At 38.8% G+C, this 21,668-nt stretch overlaps 2 protein-coding genes across 2 annotated transcripts in view; one reads left to right on the plus strand and one right to left on the minus strand.

Annotated features, from left to right (window-relative positions):
• The window catches only part of LOC139473831 (two pore channel protein 2-like), a 39,778-nt gene extending 38,807 nt beyond the window's left edge, over nt 1–971 (minus strand). Inside the window, exon 1 of the mRNA XM_071256596.1 lies at nt 682–971. Coding sequence (XP_071112697.1) covers nt 682–928 — 247 coding nt within the window. The 5' untranslated portion in view covers nt 929–971. The remainder of the gene's footprint in view (nt 1–681) is intronic.
• A 2,081-nt stretch (nt 972–3,052) lies between these two features.
• Nucleotides 3,053–21,668, plus strand: part of LOC139474424 (placenta-specific gene 8 protein-like) — a 28,408-nt gene continuing 9,792 nt past the window's right edge. The window contains exon 1 of the mRNA XM_071257437.1: nt 3,053–3,138. The gene's annotated coding sequence lies outside the window, so the exon portion shown is untranslated. The remainder of the gene's footprint in view (nt 3,139–21,668) is intronic.

Consider the following 21,668-nt stretch of genomic DNA (forward strand, 5'->3'; position numbering starts at 1 on the left):
TAGAGTGAGTGAGTGAGTAATTACATAGAGAATCTCACCCGAGTGTCTTTTGATATCAAATATATCAACACGAGTTGACAAAAGTGGAAAAATTCCGAGGCTTGCTGAGGATTTTGGCCACTTTTATCAACGAGTGTTGATATATTTGATATCAAAAGACACGAGGGTGAGATTTTATTTATCATCCAACATCATTCTTCCAACTTTTTCAATTTGTAGACAGTAATTAGCAGTGTCTTCAGCATAAAAAGTACTGCTAACAGCTTCAGTAGCAGAGCCATTAGTGATGTCATTTGATTGTGACGTCACGGTAACCAGTGACGTCACAATGGTCTGCAAAGCATTGTGATGTATTTTCATTGCAGCGATATCTACAGTGTAGATATCGCTTGATCTAATCCAAGCGATATCTCCTGTGGGAGCCAGTTTTGGATGATATAGGTAATTAATCGATGTGGTGATTGTGAGAATATATGAGAAATACCCACCTGTGAATAAAATGGATTTGTCCGACATTGATGAGGTCGGATTCTACTGAGGGAGTCATCAGAATTTAAATACGGGTAAATATTTTCAAAGCTTGTACATTTTATCATCACCCTTAAGAGGCTGACGCTTCTTAAATACTGTCGCTAGTGTCAGCACAGTCAGAGGCTCAATTGCGAACTATGACAGACTTACCTAACCCTGCAAATTGGTCATGTGCTTCGTTGGCAGCGGTGTCCACCTCTGTGAGACTGGGTGCGATGTACCAAGTTGTCCCCCTCACCGACTCAGACGGCGAGTCTCCGCCCCTACTCTCCTGTAGCGGTTCCACCACAGGAGAGGGGGTCGTCCTCAATGCATCTCCTACCCCAAAGTCACCTGAGTTCAGACTGAGGTTAACATGTTCATCACCTTCAAGTGGTTTGATTTGATGAATATCCATTTATTCACCCTGTCAAGAGCTGACACCACAAGGCATGTCTCTGTTGTACACCCTCTCCTTTAATATCAACATCCGGTTTTCTTCCGTAAAGGGAGACTATTCAGTTCAGATTACACTCACGTTCGTTGCAAACTTTAACCTGCGGACGTTCTAAGGTCGATTCCTATCAACAACAAAATTTAAGGTGAAAGTTGTTGTAATTAGTAGAGGCTGCGTAAAATACTTACTTTTTCACTGGTTCTTGCTGATTTTAAAAAATAAATAGGATGATTATCGAAAAAAGTATTTCTTTTAAAACATGTTGTTTTTTGGTGTTTTTTTTACAAAAATCAAGAATAATATCGGCGGGGTGAAACCCTGAAAAGAAAAAGATAATCTCTTCGCCCACTGGCCTTCGTTGAAGTAGAGAGTGAGAAAGGTTTTAGCATTTAGCAATATTCCAGCAATATCACGGCTTGGGACACCAAAAATGGGTTTCACACATTGTACCCATGTGGAGATTCGAACCTGGTATGAATCTACATAAAAAAGGTCACTATATGCAATAAACCAGACGTTGTTATCCATAAAGTTGTATGTTTTCTTACTTATATGACAGAGAAACAACGAAAAGAACACATCTCACGACAGTTCATCCCGTTCTACATATACAGTCAAACACCGTTGTGTAGGACCTACGGAAATACTTCGAGTTATCCGCAGTTTGACACAATCGAAAATGATGAACATTGAAAAAGGAATACGCAGGGACCAAGCTTTTTAGTTCAAGACGACCATAAGTTCGACACATCAAAGTTCGATACAACGGTGCTTGCATTATCTTATATAAAATGCAAAAAAATATGTATATCATAAATAGCAACGAACATAACACGTCTCCCTGCAGTGGACCCAGTTCGATCTATACTATACCGACTAAACAATCGACATAGATATGTACAATTTTTTGGTATTTGAGGCCGCGTAGCCCACTGTGCAGATGTCATTTCAGTGCCATTTCTTTAATCAAGTAATGCATGCGATATGCAAAAAATATCTAACAGAGAATACGTTTCAACAATATGGCGTGTGAAAAATAACATCAGAGTTGTTGGATTTTATAAGACTGATCATTTACATCTTGTTTTTTATGCATATCGTTAAACTTCGGAATATACTTTTCTCTAAGATGTCCATACGTATCATAACACATCTCACTGCAGTACATCCAGTTCTACACGATTAACTATACAATGTACATGTGCATATCATAGATAACAACGAACATAACACATCTCACTGCAGTACATCCCGTTCTACATGATTAACTATACATTGTACATGTGTATCATAGATAACAACGAACATAACACATCTCACTGCAGTACATCCAGTTCTACACGATTAACTATACAATGTACATGTGCATATCATAGATAACAACGAACATAACACATCTCACTGCAGTACATCCCGTTCTACACGATTAGCTATACAATGTACATATGTATCATAGATAACAACGAACATAACACATCTTACTGCAGGACATCCAGTTCTAAATAAACTACCGACTACGACTTCTAACAACGAGCAGAGCACACAATGCACCCAGTTCATCGCAATGCTCTGTGTAGTGTTGCGTCCCGGATCGTTAAATTGGCTCCCACCGCTGCCAACGCTGCTGTTACGCAAGGTTGGGTTACTAGAACTGTGTTAGTTGTGATTCAACAGGACACGCGACAACTCATTGTTATATATTAACTGTATTGGCACACAGACAACTCCCTTTCTTAATAAACATGTCAAGTACCGGGTATACCTGCTTGGCGTGCGGGTTGCACGAAAGTGGCCAAACGATCTGAGATCTGTATTTAGACCCTCCTAAAATAAGCTGTCACGCCTGATAAAGTGTCGTTAAGGGCAACTCAGTTACTGACTCATATCCCTACATTAAAATTTCAGGTTTACATACACTATCGATTTTGTATATATATGGTTCATAATAATGAGTGGAGCATATGATCATTAAGTCCCAGATACCTCCGACACAACTACTGCAACCATCATCTATCAAAACCATGTCGACTATCAGCGCCCACAATGTGTATCACCTGGGACACTATAGTCACGTGATTCGGCGTCATTTAAACGTGCTTCCCATTTAGTTGAGCGCACTGCAACCAACAGGCTTCTCGGAGCGGTGAATACAAGGATTTTACTCTGTCAAGGTGAGACACCCGTATATCAAAGTTTAATTAAAACGTAATACTTACTGGTGCCTGTGGTCACGGCTTGGTGAAATGTACACTGGAGGTGTACCGGTCTTTGATTCTGAAAGTGATAAAGTGAATCTCTCTTTTTAACATTCCATTTATTATCACTCTCACGTGCATACAATTATGTTGCCAAGGTAACTTACTGATAACTCGGTCATTTCAGGTGGCAAATTCTGTATGCGTCCACATTACGGTCACGTAGGGCGGTTTAGGGTAATCTATCAAAATTATGAACGTTAATCGGAGACATTTTATTTTTTCTCTAAAGATATTTCAATTTTTCAAATATTTATACACAGCAGTGGATACGTTTAATGAAGGACATCATTATTCAATGCAAGCACAAATTGTTTATTATATTTCTAGTAACATTATAGCTATTATCTATAACACTCGTGTACCGTACTTCTTACAACAAAGCACAGGGGTGCAGTAAATATGACAACCCATAGGTACCCTCCTTTATGGTCGTTTATTCGTAGAAATTGTCCAAGTCCAAGTTGTGATAGTTAATTCATTTCAACCGGATCTATCTCAAATGACCGTGAGAGTATCAATTCACAACATAGCATGATGGTGGATTGGTTAACCCAACCAGATGTTCGTCATTGTTGAATAGAACTATTTCTTTCCAAAAAAAATTTTCAATTTCTCAGTTTGAAAAAAATGTGTCACGAATGTGAATCTTTGCCAATCAAGTGTGTACAATATATGTTACACCAGTGAAGATCCGGGTTAGAATATGTCTGCAGCAACCCATGCTTGTCGTAACATGCGACTGTGCTTGTCGTAAAAGGCGGTTAACAGGATAAGGTTGTCATGCTCGCTGATTTGGTTGATGCATGTCATCGTATTCCAGTTGCGTAGATCGATGCTCATGAAACCAATCGCTGGGTTGTCTGGTTAAGACGATTTCCAAATTTCCGTAATATATAGCTGGAGTGCGGCGTTTCACAAACAATGCATATTGATACATCAGTTTTTGCCATGTTGATCATTTAGATCTTTGTGAATTAAGAGGGGGTGATGTATTCAGCTATTGTTTTAAATTTTCTGAAACCCCGTCCATCTATAATTTCTCTAAAAAAGGACATGATAGGTTCTTTTAGTCTTAATTTCGAACGCTGGTGTGTAGGCATTTGCCGTGCCAGGGTTTTAGCTGTGATGTTTATGGGACAATTACAATTATATATTTAGTCAGGTCCTATGCGGACATGCTCACAATCCCGGATACAAACAATAGGAACACCATTTTAGCTATATCTGCCATATTTTTTACTTGCGCTTTCGATGTCTCGACTTCAGATTCGAAGCATAAACAGCATAAACAGTTCATGGGAAGCATTGAAAATGCATCGAAATATATGTGTACTTGGGGATATGCAGAGCGCTGTTATAAAACCATAGCGACAAAACGATTCTTCCTGTTCTAAAGAGTGTTATCGACTTATGTCTGATCGATGAAGTACGACGTCACACGATTTACCTAGAAATGGCTTCCTTCCCAGAATGATTTTATCGAAGAAGACCAAAGTATCGCTGAATCAAGATATTTATATCTTTGTGATTTCCATAACCTGTTCTCGTGTCTGTTTGCCCACTTCATAAACAAACATGGCTAATGGTATCCTCGTGCAGACTGCCATGACGAGTCCAAATCGTTATCGATTAACTGGTATTGATGTTTTGCAATACATGTACTTGGTTTCTTTGAATTACCCATGAACAGATCGACGCTTGAATTTTACGTGTTATTCTAAATCATGTAAATATCATATTGTTTACATATTCTTCTGCAGATAAACACACTTCACACTTTTGTTTTACTTTCCTCTCTGAATGTGTGTGTGTGTGTGTTGTAGCGCTTAAAGCGTTCGCTCGTCACGCCGAAGACACGGGTTCGATTCCCGACATTTGTACAATTTGTGAAGCCCATTTCTGGTGTCCCCCGCCGTGACATTGTTGGAATAGTTTGAATATGCGGCGTACACACTCACTCACACTGAATTGGGGGCACGGGTGGCCCCGTCGTCTAAGGCGCGATTCGCTGTGCAGAGTTGCGTCCCTTGGGCACGCTAGAACCCTACGCTTGTGGTTTCGAATCCCAGTTCGCCCCGATTTTGTTTCTAGGTTCGTCAGTGCTGTGCTCGTGGGTTTCACCCAGGTAAACGTCTGAGACCTGCATCACTTCGGGCTTTACTCCCACATTAAGCTGACACGCCGTGATATAACTGGAATACTATTAGCTGCGCTAACCCAAATCACTCACTCACTCCTCTCTGAATGAAGAGCGGTGGGGTAGCCATCACCAAGCAACAACACATCCCCATTTGTTTCTAGTGCAAGTGGTCTTATTTCTAGGTATTAAACTTTTATCTTTGTTTTGCATTCGTAGATCTAGTCAAGGGTATCCTGTATTCTATAGTGATGCCACAATGATATCGACTACAACTTTACACACTCAGTGAAACATATAGCCTGTCTCACTATTATTTTCCCTTCCGCCCAGCCTTTACTGTAGGATGGGAAGAGCCTAAAAATGTTAAGGGTCTCACGTCGAACACGCTTATAACGAACTGACGGATATAACGAACTTATTTTTTGGTTCCGACTGTTTGCTGTAGTTATGCGGTATATAACGAACTACGGTTATAACAAACTAAAATTAGTAGTCCCTTTGAGTTCGTTATAACCGTAGTTTACTGTACTTTCATTGTCAGCTTCTGCTTCCTGGCAATTCAGTTTGTTTGTTTCTTTGTTTGTTAATTTCTTTGTTTAACGTCGCACTCAGCAATATTCCAGCTATATGACGGCGGTCTGTAAATAATCGAGGCTGGACCGCACAGTCCAGTCTTTGTTATCATGAGCATCGATCTACGCATTTGGGATACGATGGCATGCATGAACCAAGTCACGCGCCTGACCACTCGATCCCGTTAGTCGCCTCTTACTACAAGCATGGGTTGCTGAAGACCCAAATCTTCACGGGTGTGGCAATTCATGATTTAAACATGTTTAAACGCTAAAACAGGTTCAAAATCTTAAATTCTTTGAATTCAAACGTATACAAATTCGAAACATGTTGAGATCATGGGGATGTTCTGTTTTGGTAGTGTTCATCTGAACGTCTTGTATGTCTTTACAATATAAACGCATTTTTTACAGTGTATTGATTGACTTCAGGTAGTGTTTGTAGAAATACTGCGCAACGAGTTACGTAAACAACGTTACCACGTGCAACGTAAACAAATATAACTATACACAAAGCTCCCTGTCTGTGTATCCAGAGTGGTAATCAAGCTTGACGTTCTAAGATAACTATAACTGACAGCAGTCTCCATTGTGTTTCCCGTATTGACCTTCGCTACGCCCCTAGTGACAATAAATAAAATAAAATAGTACATTGATTGCATGATATGCTAAACAGAATGATTGATTGAGTTGGGTTAAACGCCGCTTTTAACAGTATTCCAGTTATATCGCGGCGTGTCAGCTTGATGTGGGAGGAAGACCTGAAGTGATGCAGGTCTCAGACGTTTACCACTTCGGTGAAACCCACGAGCACGGGTAGAGTGCTGACAAACCTAGAAACATAATCGGGGCGAACCGGGATTCGAACCCACAATCATAGGTTTCTGGCGTGCCCAAGGGACGCAACTCCCGGATCGCGGCGCCTTAGACGACTGGGCCACCCGTGCTAAACAGAAGCGACAAAGCCCTTTCCACATTCAAAAGTAATCTCTGCCGAAAGCAGAGTCGATTGTTCGATTGTACAATATCATGAACATGTTTTTTGTTTATGAATCACTATAACAGAGTGATGATACCAGGTGTTCGCGAAAATGTGAGCGTATCCTGTCCCACAGGTGATACTCGTCACAAACAAATGCAAAGGCATGTCAATCATTCACCTGAAAAAAACATGGGAACATATGGTACAAGTCAAAATAGGGAATAGTGACATCATTCTTGTCACTGAAATTTGGAAATGTCCTCCACGTGTCTACCATAAATCTTTTTGAAAACTTTACTGAGGCCTTGAATGTTGTAACCTTGATCAAACAGATGGTTGATCAAGAGTCGTATGACGCTCTTTGAAATCTTGGTAGAAAGAGCATGCTGGATGGTACCTCAAAAGTTGTGAAATATAGACACCAAGGGTTGGATCCTCAGGAAACGACAGAAAGGGAAAGAGGACTATTGGAACGTTGAAGTCTTGTCATACCGTCTTGTGGGGAGTGTTGTGTCACTCTGAATCTTTATGCAAGGATCTAAATATGAAACAGATGAGGCGGTCTCACTGCTCTCCTTCATTTCTAGATTTCTAGTCATAAACCATAACATTTGCACTGTGCTGACGAATGCAATACGCGTAACACACGTTAAAGGGCTCTGGTCAATATGTAGTCCTGACAACTATATTTAAATCATTCAAATCCGCAAACATGTCATGAGATAACTGATCATGGTTACTGTATTCAAAATGAGAATGTCACTGTGCATGCAAGGTGAGGTGAAGTGAAAAGGGGTTTAACGTCGCGTCCAAGATTATTGTACTCATAGAGATCGCGACATGCATGCACATTTGTGTGGCTGCTTGTCCTTGTCCGGAGTGATGCCGATTTTATAGTGCAACCCCACTAAGACCCAGTAAACTGACTCCCAGCCAACCAGTCCTTGTTTTAGTCCCTTAATGCTGAGCGCCAGACAACAATAAGTACTATATTTTAACGTCTTTTGGTATCACGCGGGATTGCCTAAAAGTCGGGCCAAGAAAAGTCGGGCCGGGCCGTGCCAGCGGGTAATACTAAAAATGGATTGCAGAATAATAAAACGAAACGTGCATATCTAGGCAGATCTCAAATGTCCAGAAACGGATAGTTTTGCTCATTTAATTGAGTTTGAATCAAAATGTATCTTCAGCAATGTAATAAACTGATAATTATAGCTACATACCGAGAGTTCATACCGAAAAGTCAGTGTCTTGACTGTCTTTACTTTGATGAGGTTTCTCACCGACCTTAGCGTGCAGGGGTGTGATGTCCTGGGCAGGAATTCGAAATGACAGTGTTTTGACTACTCTTCTTTCATTAATTAACGTGTTTGGCATACCTAATTAACCTTTACTAGTTCATGTTAAACCAACACAGGATGTTTTCTGCAAGTGGATATTCGCGAATGTCATAGGACTGACACGACACGTGTTAATAACTGTCAAAGCGCTTCTAAAATTACAACACATACTTTACATCTATAGGCTAATTATAATATCATATCTACCTATATAACACTTTAGTGTCTCATATTGCAGTGGAATCTATGGCCAAAAATAGACTACAACACTACTTAACTCAAAATAACATCATAAACACAGATCAAAGCGGTTTCACTCCTGGCCGCTCAACCTTAGATAATCTCGCCCGACTAGAACAGGACATAAAGACGGGACAACTCAACAAACAATACACAACAGGCATCTTTCTGGATTTCTCCAAAGCATTCGACATGGTTTGGCACAACGGGCTAATACAAAAACTTAAAAAAATAGGACTAAAAGGACAAATAATAAACTACATTCAGGACTTTCTAAACGAACGTAAAATAACAGTGGGGATAGACCATACTCTATCGGACCAGTGTCCCCTAGAAAATGGCACTCCCCAGGGCAGTATCCTCAGCCCCACACTCTTTAATATAATGATAAACGATCTCTTCGAGGGCCTATCCCCTAAAGTAAACACATCCAAATTCGCGGATGATGGAGCCCTCTGGATCCGCACAAAAAGTATTAATATGGCCCAAAATTTACTCCAAAAATCTCTTAATAAAATACAACAATGGGCTGACAAATGGGGCTTCTCCCTTAACTCAGAAAAAACAACAGGAATAGTATTCAAACATAAAAACATGAAACCCGCCTCCCCAATTCTCCAGCTAAACAACCAAACAATCAAATTTCAAAAACAAACCAAATTCTTAGGACTTATCTTCGATCAACATCTCACCTGGGATGCTCACATCCAAAACCTAACAACTAAATGCAGTAAAGACCTAAACACCCTAAGATGCCTCACTGGCTCAAACTGGGGAGCCTCCAAAGATACCCTCCTCTCACTCTACACATCACTAATTAGATCAAAACTAGACTACGGCTGCGCCATATACAACACCCTAAACAACTCTCTATCTAAAAAACTTGACTCAATACAATATCAGGCTCTCAAACTAATTACACGCACCCAACATGGCACCTCCTACACTTCACTCCAGGCCTTAACAGGAGAAATGCCACTAAGTCTACGCAGGGAACAGCTAAGCTTAAATTTCTGGGCCGCATCCCAATCAAACCCTCTCATCCAAAACCTAATAAACCAAAATATCAGCCCCAAAAACCAAGCTCTAGCTCGTAAACACCCCTTACTTACCCCAATATCTCAAAGAATAACAAACTACCTAAATGAACACCAAATTAAAAATCTTAAACAAAACTGCAAACAATCAAATATCTTCACCCCTAAACTTAAAATACCCAAAATAGACACAACACTAGCTAGCCAAATAAATAAACAAACCGACCCAAACATAGCTAAAACCACCACACTAGCATACATACACGAAAATTGGCCAAATTGGTGTCACATTTACACGGACGGATCTTCAGATCCGACCTCCAAACACACAGGTTTCGGAGTCCATACCACACAACCAACTAAAACTACACAATCCTTCCGACTCCCAAACAACCAATCAATATTCACGGCAGAACTAATGGGCATGGCCTCAGCCCTCCATAGTCAAGAATCCAAAAACCACAATAAAATCCTAATACTTACCGACTCCCTAAGTGGACTGCAAGCCCTCAAAAACAAAAATACCAAAAACCGACCTAAATTAATAAATCTAATACTTAAAAGCTCCAACGACCTAACTAACGCAGGCAAACAAATAACTTTCTTGTGGATACCCGCCCACGTAGGAATATACGGTAATGAAAACGCCGATAAGGCAGCTAAACTATCCCTCAAAATCCCAGAAATAAGCTTAAACTTACCCATCTCAAAATCAGAAATTAAAAGTGTAAATAAGCAAAAAATCACCAAAAAATGGCATAACCTATATCTAAACTCAAATAGCCAAATCAAAAAAGTACTCAGCAAACCACTAACCAAACCAAAAATTCACCATCCATCAAAAAAAATCGACAGAGTAATCACTAAACTCCAAACAGGACACACCAACCTAAATAACCACCTAAAAAAAATAAAAAAACATACTACAGGTAACTGCCCACACTGCAAACAACTAGAAACCCCAGAACACGCACTCATCTACTGCACACACTACCTAACACATCGAACCGCATTACAAACCACCCTCAATCTAAACCAGGCTCTCACTCTAGAAGCAATACTAAACCCACAAAATAAACTAGAAAACTTCAAGGCCTTAGGCGTATTCTTAATCAAAACGGAACTAATAAAACGCATCTAAAAACACTATAATCCACCAAATCAAAATTACATAAACACACAAAAATCCACCATACCCAGCTCCCTTAGTTCTCCTCCCTTACCCCATCGGCATCTATTCCAAATCTCAAAATTCCCAAATTCTATATAAGCAACCCCTAAAGCCCTCTCTTGGGTTGCACACACCACTTTCGCCCCTTTCGGAAACACATTAAATGGCCTGGCCGGGCCCGTGTGCGAAATACGCATCAGTCGGAAAGCGCACGTTAAATCTACAAAGTAAGTAAGTAAGTAATATTGCAGTGGCAAACACGGTGCTCAAAAGTGAAGCCCTTTTCCCTACACATTCCCAACATAGTCTCTATCAGAAGTGCTTGTGTTGGGTCCGACTTAGCCCGGGCGGTCAAAATCAACTTTAAACACATATATGTATCTTCAAATGTGTTTACATCTATAGATTAGTGTTATATCTACCTATATGCCACTTTATAATTTCACGGTACATCGTATTTAAAGAAAAGATGGGGCTCAAAGTGAAGCCCTTTTCCCTCTACATTCTCAACATAGTCTCTATCAGAAGTGTTTGGCTTGTCTTGGGTCCGACTTGGCCCGGGCGGTCAAAATCAACTTTTAACACACCAACGTATCTTAAAATAGGTTTACATCTATATATTAGTGTTATATCTACCTATATACCACTTTATAATGTCACAGTTTATCGCATTTAAAGAAAACAAGGGGCTCAAAGGGAAGCCCTTTTCCCTACACATTCTCAACATAGTCTCTATCAGAAGTGTTTGGCTTGTGTTGGGTCCGGCTTGGCCCGGGCGGTCAAAATCAACTTCAAACACACAAGATGTATCATCAAATGGATTCACATCTATAGATTAGTATTATATCCACCTAAATACCACTTTATAGTGTCTGCGATCGCTGTAATAAAGAAAACAAGGTCCTCAAAGTGAAGCCTTTTTCCCTCTACATTCTCAACATAGTCTCTATCAGAAGTGTTTGTCTTGTGTTTGGTCCGACTTTCCCCGGGTGGTCAAAATCAACTTTAAAGACACAGATCTATTTTCAAATGTGTTTACATCTATAGATTAGCGTTATACCTACCTATGTACCACTTTATAATGTCACAGTTTATCGCATTTAAAGAAAACCATGAGTTCAAAGTGAAGCCCTTTTTCCTCTACTTTTTCAACATATCTAGTATTATATCTACCCATATAACACTTAATAATGTCGCACGATAACTCAAAGAAAACTGGTCTGTTAAAGTCGAGCACTTTCACTGTATCTTCTCAAGAAAATTTCACCAAATGTGTTTGAGTGAAGTATTCTCTTTACAGTGAAGCCCTTTTTTCATGGTATGTATCCCTTGCTTTTACCTATTCGTCGTGTGTTTTTTCCAAGGATCATACTCACAGGGTAACACTTGGAGAAGGTAAGGTGAGACACTTTGCATTTAAGGATAAACCTCTCCCTCAACCCTGCTTAATGCTTCTATTATCTATGAGTATGTTTTGGAAAACAGGATTATCTGAGACAGTTGTAATCTGCCGCGAGAATACGTGCTGCATCTCCGATTAAATTACATTACACAAGCCCGATAATCTTCAGGGGCAAGTTCCCAGTCTTGCTTGACAACGGTAAGTAAGTAAGCAAGCAAGCAAGCAAGCAACTTTGTTTTACAGTCGTGATGTTTAAGATTATTAACCACCCGGGACAAGTCGATCCGACAGGTTGAATGATACGCAGGATGCAAAAGGAGGTAAACGCTAGTACGGTACAGAAACTGAAGTAAGTTGGGCTCTCTTAGTTTTCTGTACGCTTACACATCATCACGTCATACTGGATTTAATTTAGTTTCTTATTCTAATACTGCTAATCTTTGTCAGTGGCCAGTGAAAGTATCACAAGGGAAAATTCCAATATATACAAAATATACAATTTGTATATATGGTATATCCAAAAATATACAGTTTTGTATATATGGTATATCCAAAAATATACAATTTTGTATATATGGATAGATTTTTACCACTGCTTTACTCAGTTCCTTTTTACTGGATTCTCACAATATGTGTTTGATATTGAAAATATTACTAATAATACCGGACAGTATTATTGCATGTGACAAATATACTTTAAAACTATGTTCATTATGACAACTATATTTGGAGTGTTTTACATAATAAAGAAATAGAAGATTTCAGCAGACTTTTGTAACTGTTAGATATATATATATAATACTTCCGTCTACTGTTTAAAAATAAGATGATCTATACATACAAGTAGTTCAGAGTAGTTTTAAACAGTGACGGTAAAATAAATTTATCGTGAATAGCGGCAAATATGAATATATACAATTTAATATATATGTTTCTGTTATGTCATGGTATGTTGATTCTGAATCTAAAATATTGCTTGATATTGTTTGCCAAACAGTTGTATGCACTGTCCATCGTGATACTTCTACTTAAGTATATAAAAAAGGATGTTTGTTTAGACATGCGTTCATTGTAAACAACGGCGCCATGTTTTCGTTTGCTGGTTAGCTTTTACAGGTCAAAAGCAAAGTTAATCGCATTACTTTCGTGACGCATTTTAGGCCTGCCATACAGTTCCTGAAACAAATATATCCAATACAGCCGATGCAAGTCAATCATATTTGGCAAGACTAGATTACTGCAGTTATATATTTTATCAATATAATCAAACAATTGTTTTTATTTTTGTAAAATATGTTCAATTCAGAAACTAGATGTTAGTCTAGCCAGCGTTAATTAACTCGCATTAATTTGGTTACACGTTTCATGATTTACAGTATTCGTGAAGAATATGTAACAATTAGCCACAATTAGAGCCTATGGTAGGAGTAGAGGGAATGATAAGCATAGACTTGCTAAGTATTTTATGGTATTCATGATAGCTCAAAAGAAATTTTGATTTATGTTTGTAGTACACCCATCAAAGAGGGATAAAACAAGTGATATATTAAGATGACATACAACTTATACATACTTACGTGTATAAACTACTATCAAACAGTGAGGATAACAGGTGTTTGCATAGAGGTGAGCGTCTCCTGCACCACCGGTGGAACAAACACACGCAAAGGCAAGTTAGTTGTTAAACCCGAAAAACACGGAAACGATTAGCACAAGTCAAAACAGAGAATTTCATCGGACATAACTCCATCTGCTACTTCTGTGGTAGTCACCAATCAACCCATTTATACTTCCAAAAATAGCTTTAACCCTTTTAAAGCTTTTGAGAAATTCAACAGTATGGGTTTGGTCTGACAAAGCAAGAAGCACAAATGGGGCATGTTTCGGCCAATGATTAGAGTATTCTTGCAAGTGTAAGGGTCCAGCAGGAGTTATTTCTGCGACATGCTATTTCAAAACCCAAAATTCAGAGGGATATATATGAAAAGAAAAAATGAAATAATACAAATATAGATTCCTTCCAGGTGAAGGCTATCACTTGAAATCAAATTAACAAAGCAGATTTTAGTCAATGACACATCTCTTGGGGTAGAAGTTCATCTCTGTCACAATGCTATGGTATTTCTGGAAAGGAAAGTTAACTTACAAAGTTGTAATATACGTGAAAGGCTTAATGTTGCTGATTAAGTACAGAGATATAAACTCTAACTGACTGCTCAGTAACATTCATGTAATATTAGTAATATTCAAATAAGTGTACTTGTTCTAGGTGTGTGACGTGGATACACATATATATAAGCGTATAGAAGAAATGTCAACAAACTTGTAACTATATATAAAATAATAAATAAGCCATGTCCTTCATATGTAACTGATCTTATACCACCAGCTGTGTCACAGAAGGTCAGTTATAATCTCAGAAACCGCCATGATTTTGTAGTTCCATTTGCACGGACATCTACGTTTAAAAGGTCTTATATTATAGATACATTAGGCCAATGGAATAATCGATCATCAGGAATCAGGGATAGTCCGTCAATGTTATTTTAAAGCTGTCGCATCTGAGCAGCCTACATCAACACCTATGCACTATAATTGCGGTGAGAGATCTACAAACATATTGGACACTAGATTGAGACACAATTGTAGCACACTAAATTCCAACCTGTTTCGTGTTAATTATCTGATACTATTTCTTGTAAATGCAGAGCTCCTTGCGAAAATTCGTTCCATTTCTTCTTCCAATGTACCTTATATGATGATATTAGGGAGACATTATTGACAGCTATCGATAATCTTGGAGGACAAAAACTCTAAATAGTATTCTTTTTTTGTGATCCAAACTTAGATGTTTTCCTGAATACAAAAATATTCTTGTCTGTACACAAATTTATTGAAACGACTAACAGATTCAGTAGCTAGCATATTATTGTTTCCAAACTGTTAATCATTAATATTGTTAAATCTATATACAACACTAACATGTATAATATTAGCATATGTATGAGATGCACACTGTCTTCACTTTCCAGCACATTGTACATATCCTTCATATGAGCACTGTATATAAATTTATATTGCGCACTATGTTTCCACAATGTGATGCTTCAACTGTAAATTGTTAATTTTCATTATGCAATATTATGTATAACTGTATATAGGGAGAAGGTGGTAATAAGTGCTGCACTTGTGCCCAATCCCTTTGTCTTTTTGGACAATACAATATGTTTAATAATAATAATAAGCAACCAATGTATTATGATCAGGGTCCATTGGTATCCCTTCAGCAAGTGCGAATCAGGTCCTAACACATCTGTTTTGTCATGTATCACGCGCTATACAGTCGAACCTCGCTAATCCGGACAATTGCCTTTTTTAAAATGTTGTCCGGATAAACGAGTTTCTGGATATCTGAATACCTTGTTATCTGACCAGAAGTCCTTCCCCTACCTCAATTCTACCGAGGCATATGTGAAATGAATGGCAAAAATATGATTTATGAAGGATCGACCAATTACTAATAAAATACATTGTGCTGTACAGACCTACGCAGCATGCTGTGACAGCGCACTTCATTATTGAAACGGCTGAAGAAATGCATATGGAGCCTAGTTTAGACTATGCACTTGTTTTGTGTACAGATACGACGGCGAGGTTGGGGCAACCTGACACCCATGAGCATTAATATCCATGTTTTCCTGTACTAGTTGAGAGCAAAGGTTGAAGTCATTCATGTGTGAAACATGTTGTCCAGGCATCTGTAAACGGCTAAAGAAATGCAAATGTAGCCTAGTTTAGACTCTGCACTTGCTTTGTGTACAGATATGACGGCGAGGTAAGGGCAACCTGACACACATGAGCATTAAAAGCCATGTTTACCTGTACTTGTAGTTGACTGCCAAAAATGCTGTCGAGGCATCTGTACATCTTCTTTGTCGAATTGCATTATGAAAGTACATCAAGATGAGACATCATATACATTCATATATATTTGTTGAGCACGAAACCTTGAAGTGTTGCCAGGACATTTCCTCGAAACTATGGGCGGCCATGTAGCTTCAATATCTTATAAATTATATCACTGAACATAGGTCAAGGTATATTCAGTAAACCAAGATCTGAAGGGCTGTATTTCCTTCATCGAACACACTATGCGTTCATCACAGTTTGTGACGGATTACGGATACGAACGAACTAGCACTTGTATGGCAGGTAGGTTTTGTTAAGATTTGTTATCTTGTTCTCACTCTATCCTCTACTTCCTTAATCACAATATAAATCCTAAAAAGACTTTCGGGCCTAACACTGTGGCAATTTTAGACCCTCTGTTTCTGTATTTACTTGAGCTCATTTTCCATAAGGTTTACACACCTCATAAGACTAAGTCATCAATGATGTCAAAGCTGTCTGACATGTTTCTTAAGAAAATACAGTAGAAATGCTTCACTTTGAGCACCTTGTTTTCTTTAAATACGATGTACCGTGAAATTATAAAGTGGTATATAGGTAGATATAACACTAATCCATAGAAGTAACCACATTTGAAGATACATCTGTGTGTTTAAAGTTGATTTTGACCGCCCGGGCCAAGTCGGACCCAAGACAAGACAAACACTTCTGATAGATACTATGTTGAGAATGTAGAGGGAAAAGGGCTCACTTTGAGCCCCTTGTTTTCTTTGGTGGATATAAAACGAATCTAAAGATGTGAATCCATTTGATGATACATCTGTGAGGTTTGAGATGATTTAGACAGCCCGGGCCAAGTCGGACCCAACACTTCTGACATAGATTTTCTTAAGAAAATACAGTAAAAATGCTTCACTTTGAGCACCTTGTTTTCTTTAAATACGATATACCGTGACATTATAAAGTGGCATATAGGTAGATATAACACTAATCTATAGATGTAAACACATTTGAAGATACATATGTGTGTTTAAAGTTGATTTTGATCGCCCGGGCCAAGTCGGACCCAACACAAGACAAACACTTCTGATAGAGACTATGTTGAGAATGTAAAGGGAAAAGGGCTTCACTTTGAGCACCTTGTTTTCTGTAAGTACAGCGATCTGAGACACTATAAAATAGTATTTAGTTAGATATAATACTAATCTAAAGATGTGAATCCATTTGATGATACATCTGTGAGGTTTAAGTTGATTTAGACAGCCGGGGCCAAGTCGTACCCAACACAAGCCAAACACTTCTGATAGAGACTATGTTGAGAATGTGTAGGGAAAAGGGCTTCACTTTGAGCACCTTGTTTTCTGTAAGTACAGCGATCTGAGACACTATAAAGTGGTATTTAGGTGGATATAATACTAATCTATAGATGTTAATCCATTTGATGATACATCTGTGAGGTTTGAGATGATTTAGATAGCCCGGGCCAAGTCGGACCCAACACTTCTGACATAGATTTTCTTAAGAAAATACAGTAAAAATGCTTCACTTTGAGCACCTTGTTTTCTTTTAATACGATGTACCGTGACATTATAAAGTGGTATATAGGTAGATATAACACTAATCTATAGACGTTAAAACACTTGAAGATGCATCTGTGTGTTTAAAGTTGAATTTGACCGCCCGGGGAAAGTCGGACCAAACACAAGACAAACACTTCTGATTGAGACTATGTTGAGAATGTAGAGGGAAAAGAGCTTCACTTTGAGCACTTTGTTTTCTTTAAATACGATGTACCGTGACATTATAAAGTGGTACATAGGTAGATATAACACTAATCTATAGATGTAAACACATTTGATGATACATCTGTGTGTTAAAGTTGATTTTGATCGCCCGGGCCAAGTCGGACCCAACACAAGACAAACACTTCTGATGGAGACTATGTTGAGAATGTAGAGGGAAAAGGGCTTCACTTTGAGCCCTTGTTTTCTTAAAATAAGATGTACTGTGACATAATAAAGTGGTATATAGGTAGATATTACACTTATCTATAGATGTAAATGCATTTGAAGATACATATGTGTTTTTAAATGTGATTTTGACCGCCCGGGCCAAGTCGGACCCAACACAAGACAAACACTTCTGATGGAGACTATGTTGAGACTGTAGAGGGAAAAGGGCTTCTCTTTGAGCACCTTGTTTGATGTAAGTACAGCGATCTGAGACACTATAAAGTGGTATTTAGGTAGATATAACGCTAGTCTTTAGGTGTAAACACATTTAAAGATAGATCTGTGAGATTTAAGTTGATTTTGACAGCCCGGGCCAAGTCGGACCGAACACTTCTGACAGAGATTTTCTTAAGAAAATACAGTAAAAATGCTTCACTTTGAGCACCTTGTTTTCTGTAAGTACAGCGATCTGAGACACTATAAAGTGGTATGTAGGTAGATATTATACTAGTTTATAGATGTGAATCCATTTGATGATACATATGTGAGTTTAAAGTTGATTTTGACGGCCCGGGCCAAGTCGGACCGAACACCTGTGTGACTGGTGAGAGTATAGGGAGAAGAGGTCTAATTAACCAACGTGTCTGCTTTAAATACGTCGATCAGTGACATAATTGAGTGGTATTTACTTATATATAGAACGTTCCTATAAATATAAACACTATGCTCACAGATGGAATGTTGTATCACGATAGCTAGAAGTATTTGATACGTTTCAAATCTTTTTTCGTTTAACGATTGCTCTTTTACATGTTACCAAGATCAGCGACGCTTACACACTGCTCCACTTTCTGGTTTTCAAGCGATTTACTCCGAATTACTTATTTATGGTGCACTTTTTTGTTTGGTGATTGTTCAGTATTGTCATGTGTGTATGTTGCATCAATTATATGTAGGTATGATCGCCGATAATGAAGTAATTAGCCAGTATCACTTTGGCCCGTCTGGGCCCGGCCCGGCCCGACTTTTAGGCAATGCCATATCACGCGGCCGGGGATCTAACCCTGGACCTTCCGCTCTCTGGGCGGACGCTCTACCACTAGACCACGGAGGCGGTCGCTATATATACAAACTTAATGCGTTTTGTCATAAAATATAAAAACAATATTATTTCTATTGTTTTGAAATGATATTACATGTAAATATATAGGAAGCGATGCTAAGCATTTTCCGACGTGTGTTCATAACAATGTTTATGTAACAAAAATGTAAACGATACGTTACAGACTTAGACTAATCCGTTTGATCAAAGTGTATTTAAATAAAGAAAGTCAGGCGATGACGTCAGAGACCATCAAATATATGGTCTCTAATGACGTTTATCAATGAATATCGCGCATGCAAAACAAGAAATGATTTTATGGACCTCACACCATGATTTTTTTGTCTTTGTAATAATGACATACTACCACATGTAGGGTTCCCTGCAGCGACACAGCGATCCCTCCTTGTCAACCCTGTGGCTAGGAGGAAGCATATTTTCTTACTGCATGTATGCGCAAGCGCTGTCGGAAGCATCAGCGCGCAGACTTTGCATACCTTGAGTAATACATGCCTGAAAGTTTGTTAATCATGTGATAGATGTCATTTTCTTCACTTCATATACAGGTAAGACATTGATAAAAGTTGAGTTTAAATGCAATAATATACTTCTCAAGAAACGTTAAGAACAACCCGATTCTTTCATGTCACTAACATCACTCTGCCATGCCATGACTGATTAACTATAGTAATATGTAAGAATCGGGCGATCCTTAACTTTATTTGAGTAGTATATGTAACTTAAGTGCTTTTTACTAATCAAATGCACAGTTAGAGAAACACTTTTGCCTAGCTTTTGTAATCAAGCAAAACGATACAAAAGTTTCGCTTCATAAAAGCAAGACACTGATAATACAGGAAAGTGGTACCGTATTCGACGTAATAAGCGCTCAGGGTGTTCTCAAAATTAGAAATAGATGGCTCTTATTAGAACATTATTTTGGTTAAAAAAGACAGAGTTGAAAGATAAATTTCGTGGTTTATGTTGACAGCCTGAAACGACAGATATATTTTTCTAGAATTTTATTTCCCATAATTAAGGATGCATATAACACACGAGTGCGTATTGTACGCGAATAAATAAGTCTTGTGAACATTGATCAATCGGAAGGGATGCTAATCTGGATTGTTCACTAGCCAATATATTAGCAAATACCGCCGTGGGCGCTTATTAGAGTGGGGTGCTTTTTACGTCGAATACGATAAGTCCTATTAACTTCTAAATAATTCAGCTATTAATAAAGTCAACATAATTTAATTGGAATTGGATGTTGACATATGTTACTTATACAAAGTTATGTGTTCTTCAGTCTGTAACAGTTGGTTGTTTGTCAAAAAAGAATGTATAACTGGCTTCATTTCCAAAATACTAAGATAGTCCTACTCTCCAACAACCCCTGTCTATAAGTCTCCTCCGCTGAATATCGAGGTAACGTTCACACACGACACAGGGTCAATGTCTGAAGGCTTACCCCACTCAGAAAATACGTCAATGCAGCTTTGATATCTGAAAGAAGATAATAGGCCAGGGGCCGTTGTTTGAAGCCGCTGTCAGCAATATTGCAGCTATATATCACAGCTGTCCGTAAATAATCAAGTCCCGTGAAACAAACTAGGGGTTAATATCATGAGCAGCGATCTGTGCTGGTTGGCGCGATGACACCGAGCCAGGTCACACGGCGCAACCACAGGCGTCATTTGAGTGAGTTATTTGGGATATCTGTGTTGTGCCTGGGATCTCCTTTGAGTTCAGTCTTTTAGACGATGAAGAGTTAATGCCATGGAGCGAGTATGTTCATAGTTGTGCTTTATTTCCGTACTTTTCTTGGTGTGTCATGTCGCATTTCCTTTGTGGGTCTGTTGGTTAAGCTCGCGAATTTGGTTGATGACGTCATTGGATACCAAAGGCGTGAATCAATCAAACACTGCCTTGACGGGTTCAGATTCCATTTTTATAACTCAAATTCGACATACCGTTTATGAGGATGAGTTGGTGGTCCCATCAGAATCCTCGTCAGCACACTTCGCTTGTCTGGAACTATGAAAAACTCGACATATATGACATCCAGTAACGAGGGATTTACTGTTATTGGCGTTTTCAGCATGACGCCAGTGATGTCTTGTACAATGAACTGACTGTGCAAACTACAGAAGGGTGTTTAAATCCTGAAAGACGTCAACTTGGGCGGGTGAACCCTATAACACTGTGAACCATGTTGCAGACGGAGTTTGAATGTCCAAACACTTTTACCGCATTTGACAGATACGGATGTGATTACCCTAAGACCTTGGCGCGCTTGACAGATACGTGTGTGAATACACTAAGACCTTGACGCATTTGACAGATACGGATGTGAATACCCTAATACCCTGACGCATTTGAAAGATACGAATGTGAATACACTAAGACCTTGACGCATTTGACAGATACGAAAGTGAATACACTAAGACCTTGACGCATTTGACTGAGATACTTGTGCGAACACCCTAAGTATTTGACTCATGTGATTGACATACTGGTGCGAACACCCTAAGTATTTGACTCATGTCCCTGAGATACTGGTGCGAACACCCTAAGTATTTGACTCATGTGACTG

This window comes from Haliotis cracherodii, unplaced genomic scaffold, assembly GCF_022045235.1.
Source record: "Haliotis cracherodii isolate W230 unplaced genomic scaffold, xgHalCrac1.p SCAF_3, whole genome shotgun sequence".
In the NCBI taxonomy this organism is placed as follows: Eukaryota; Metazoa; Mollusca; class Gastropoda; order Lepetellida; family Haliotidae; genus Haliotis; species Haliotis cracherodii.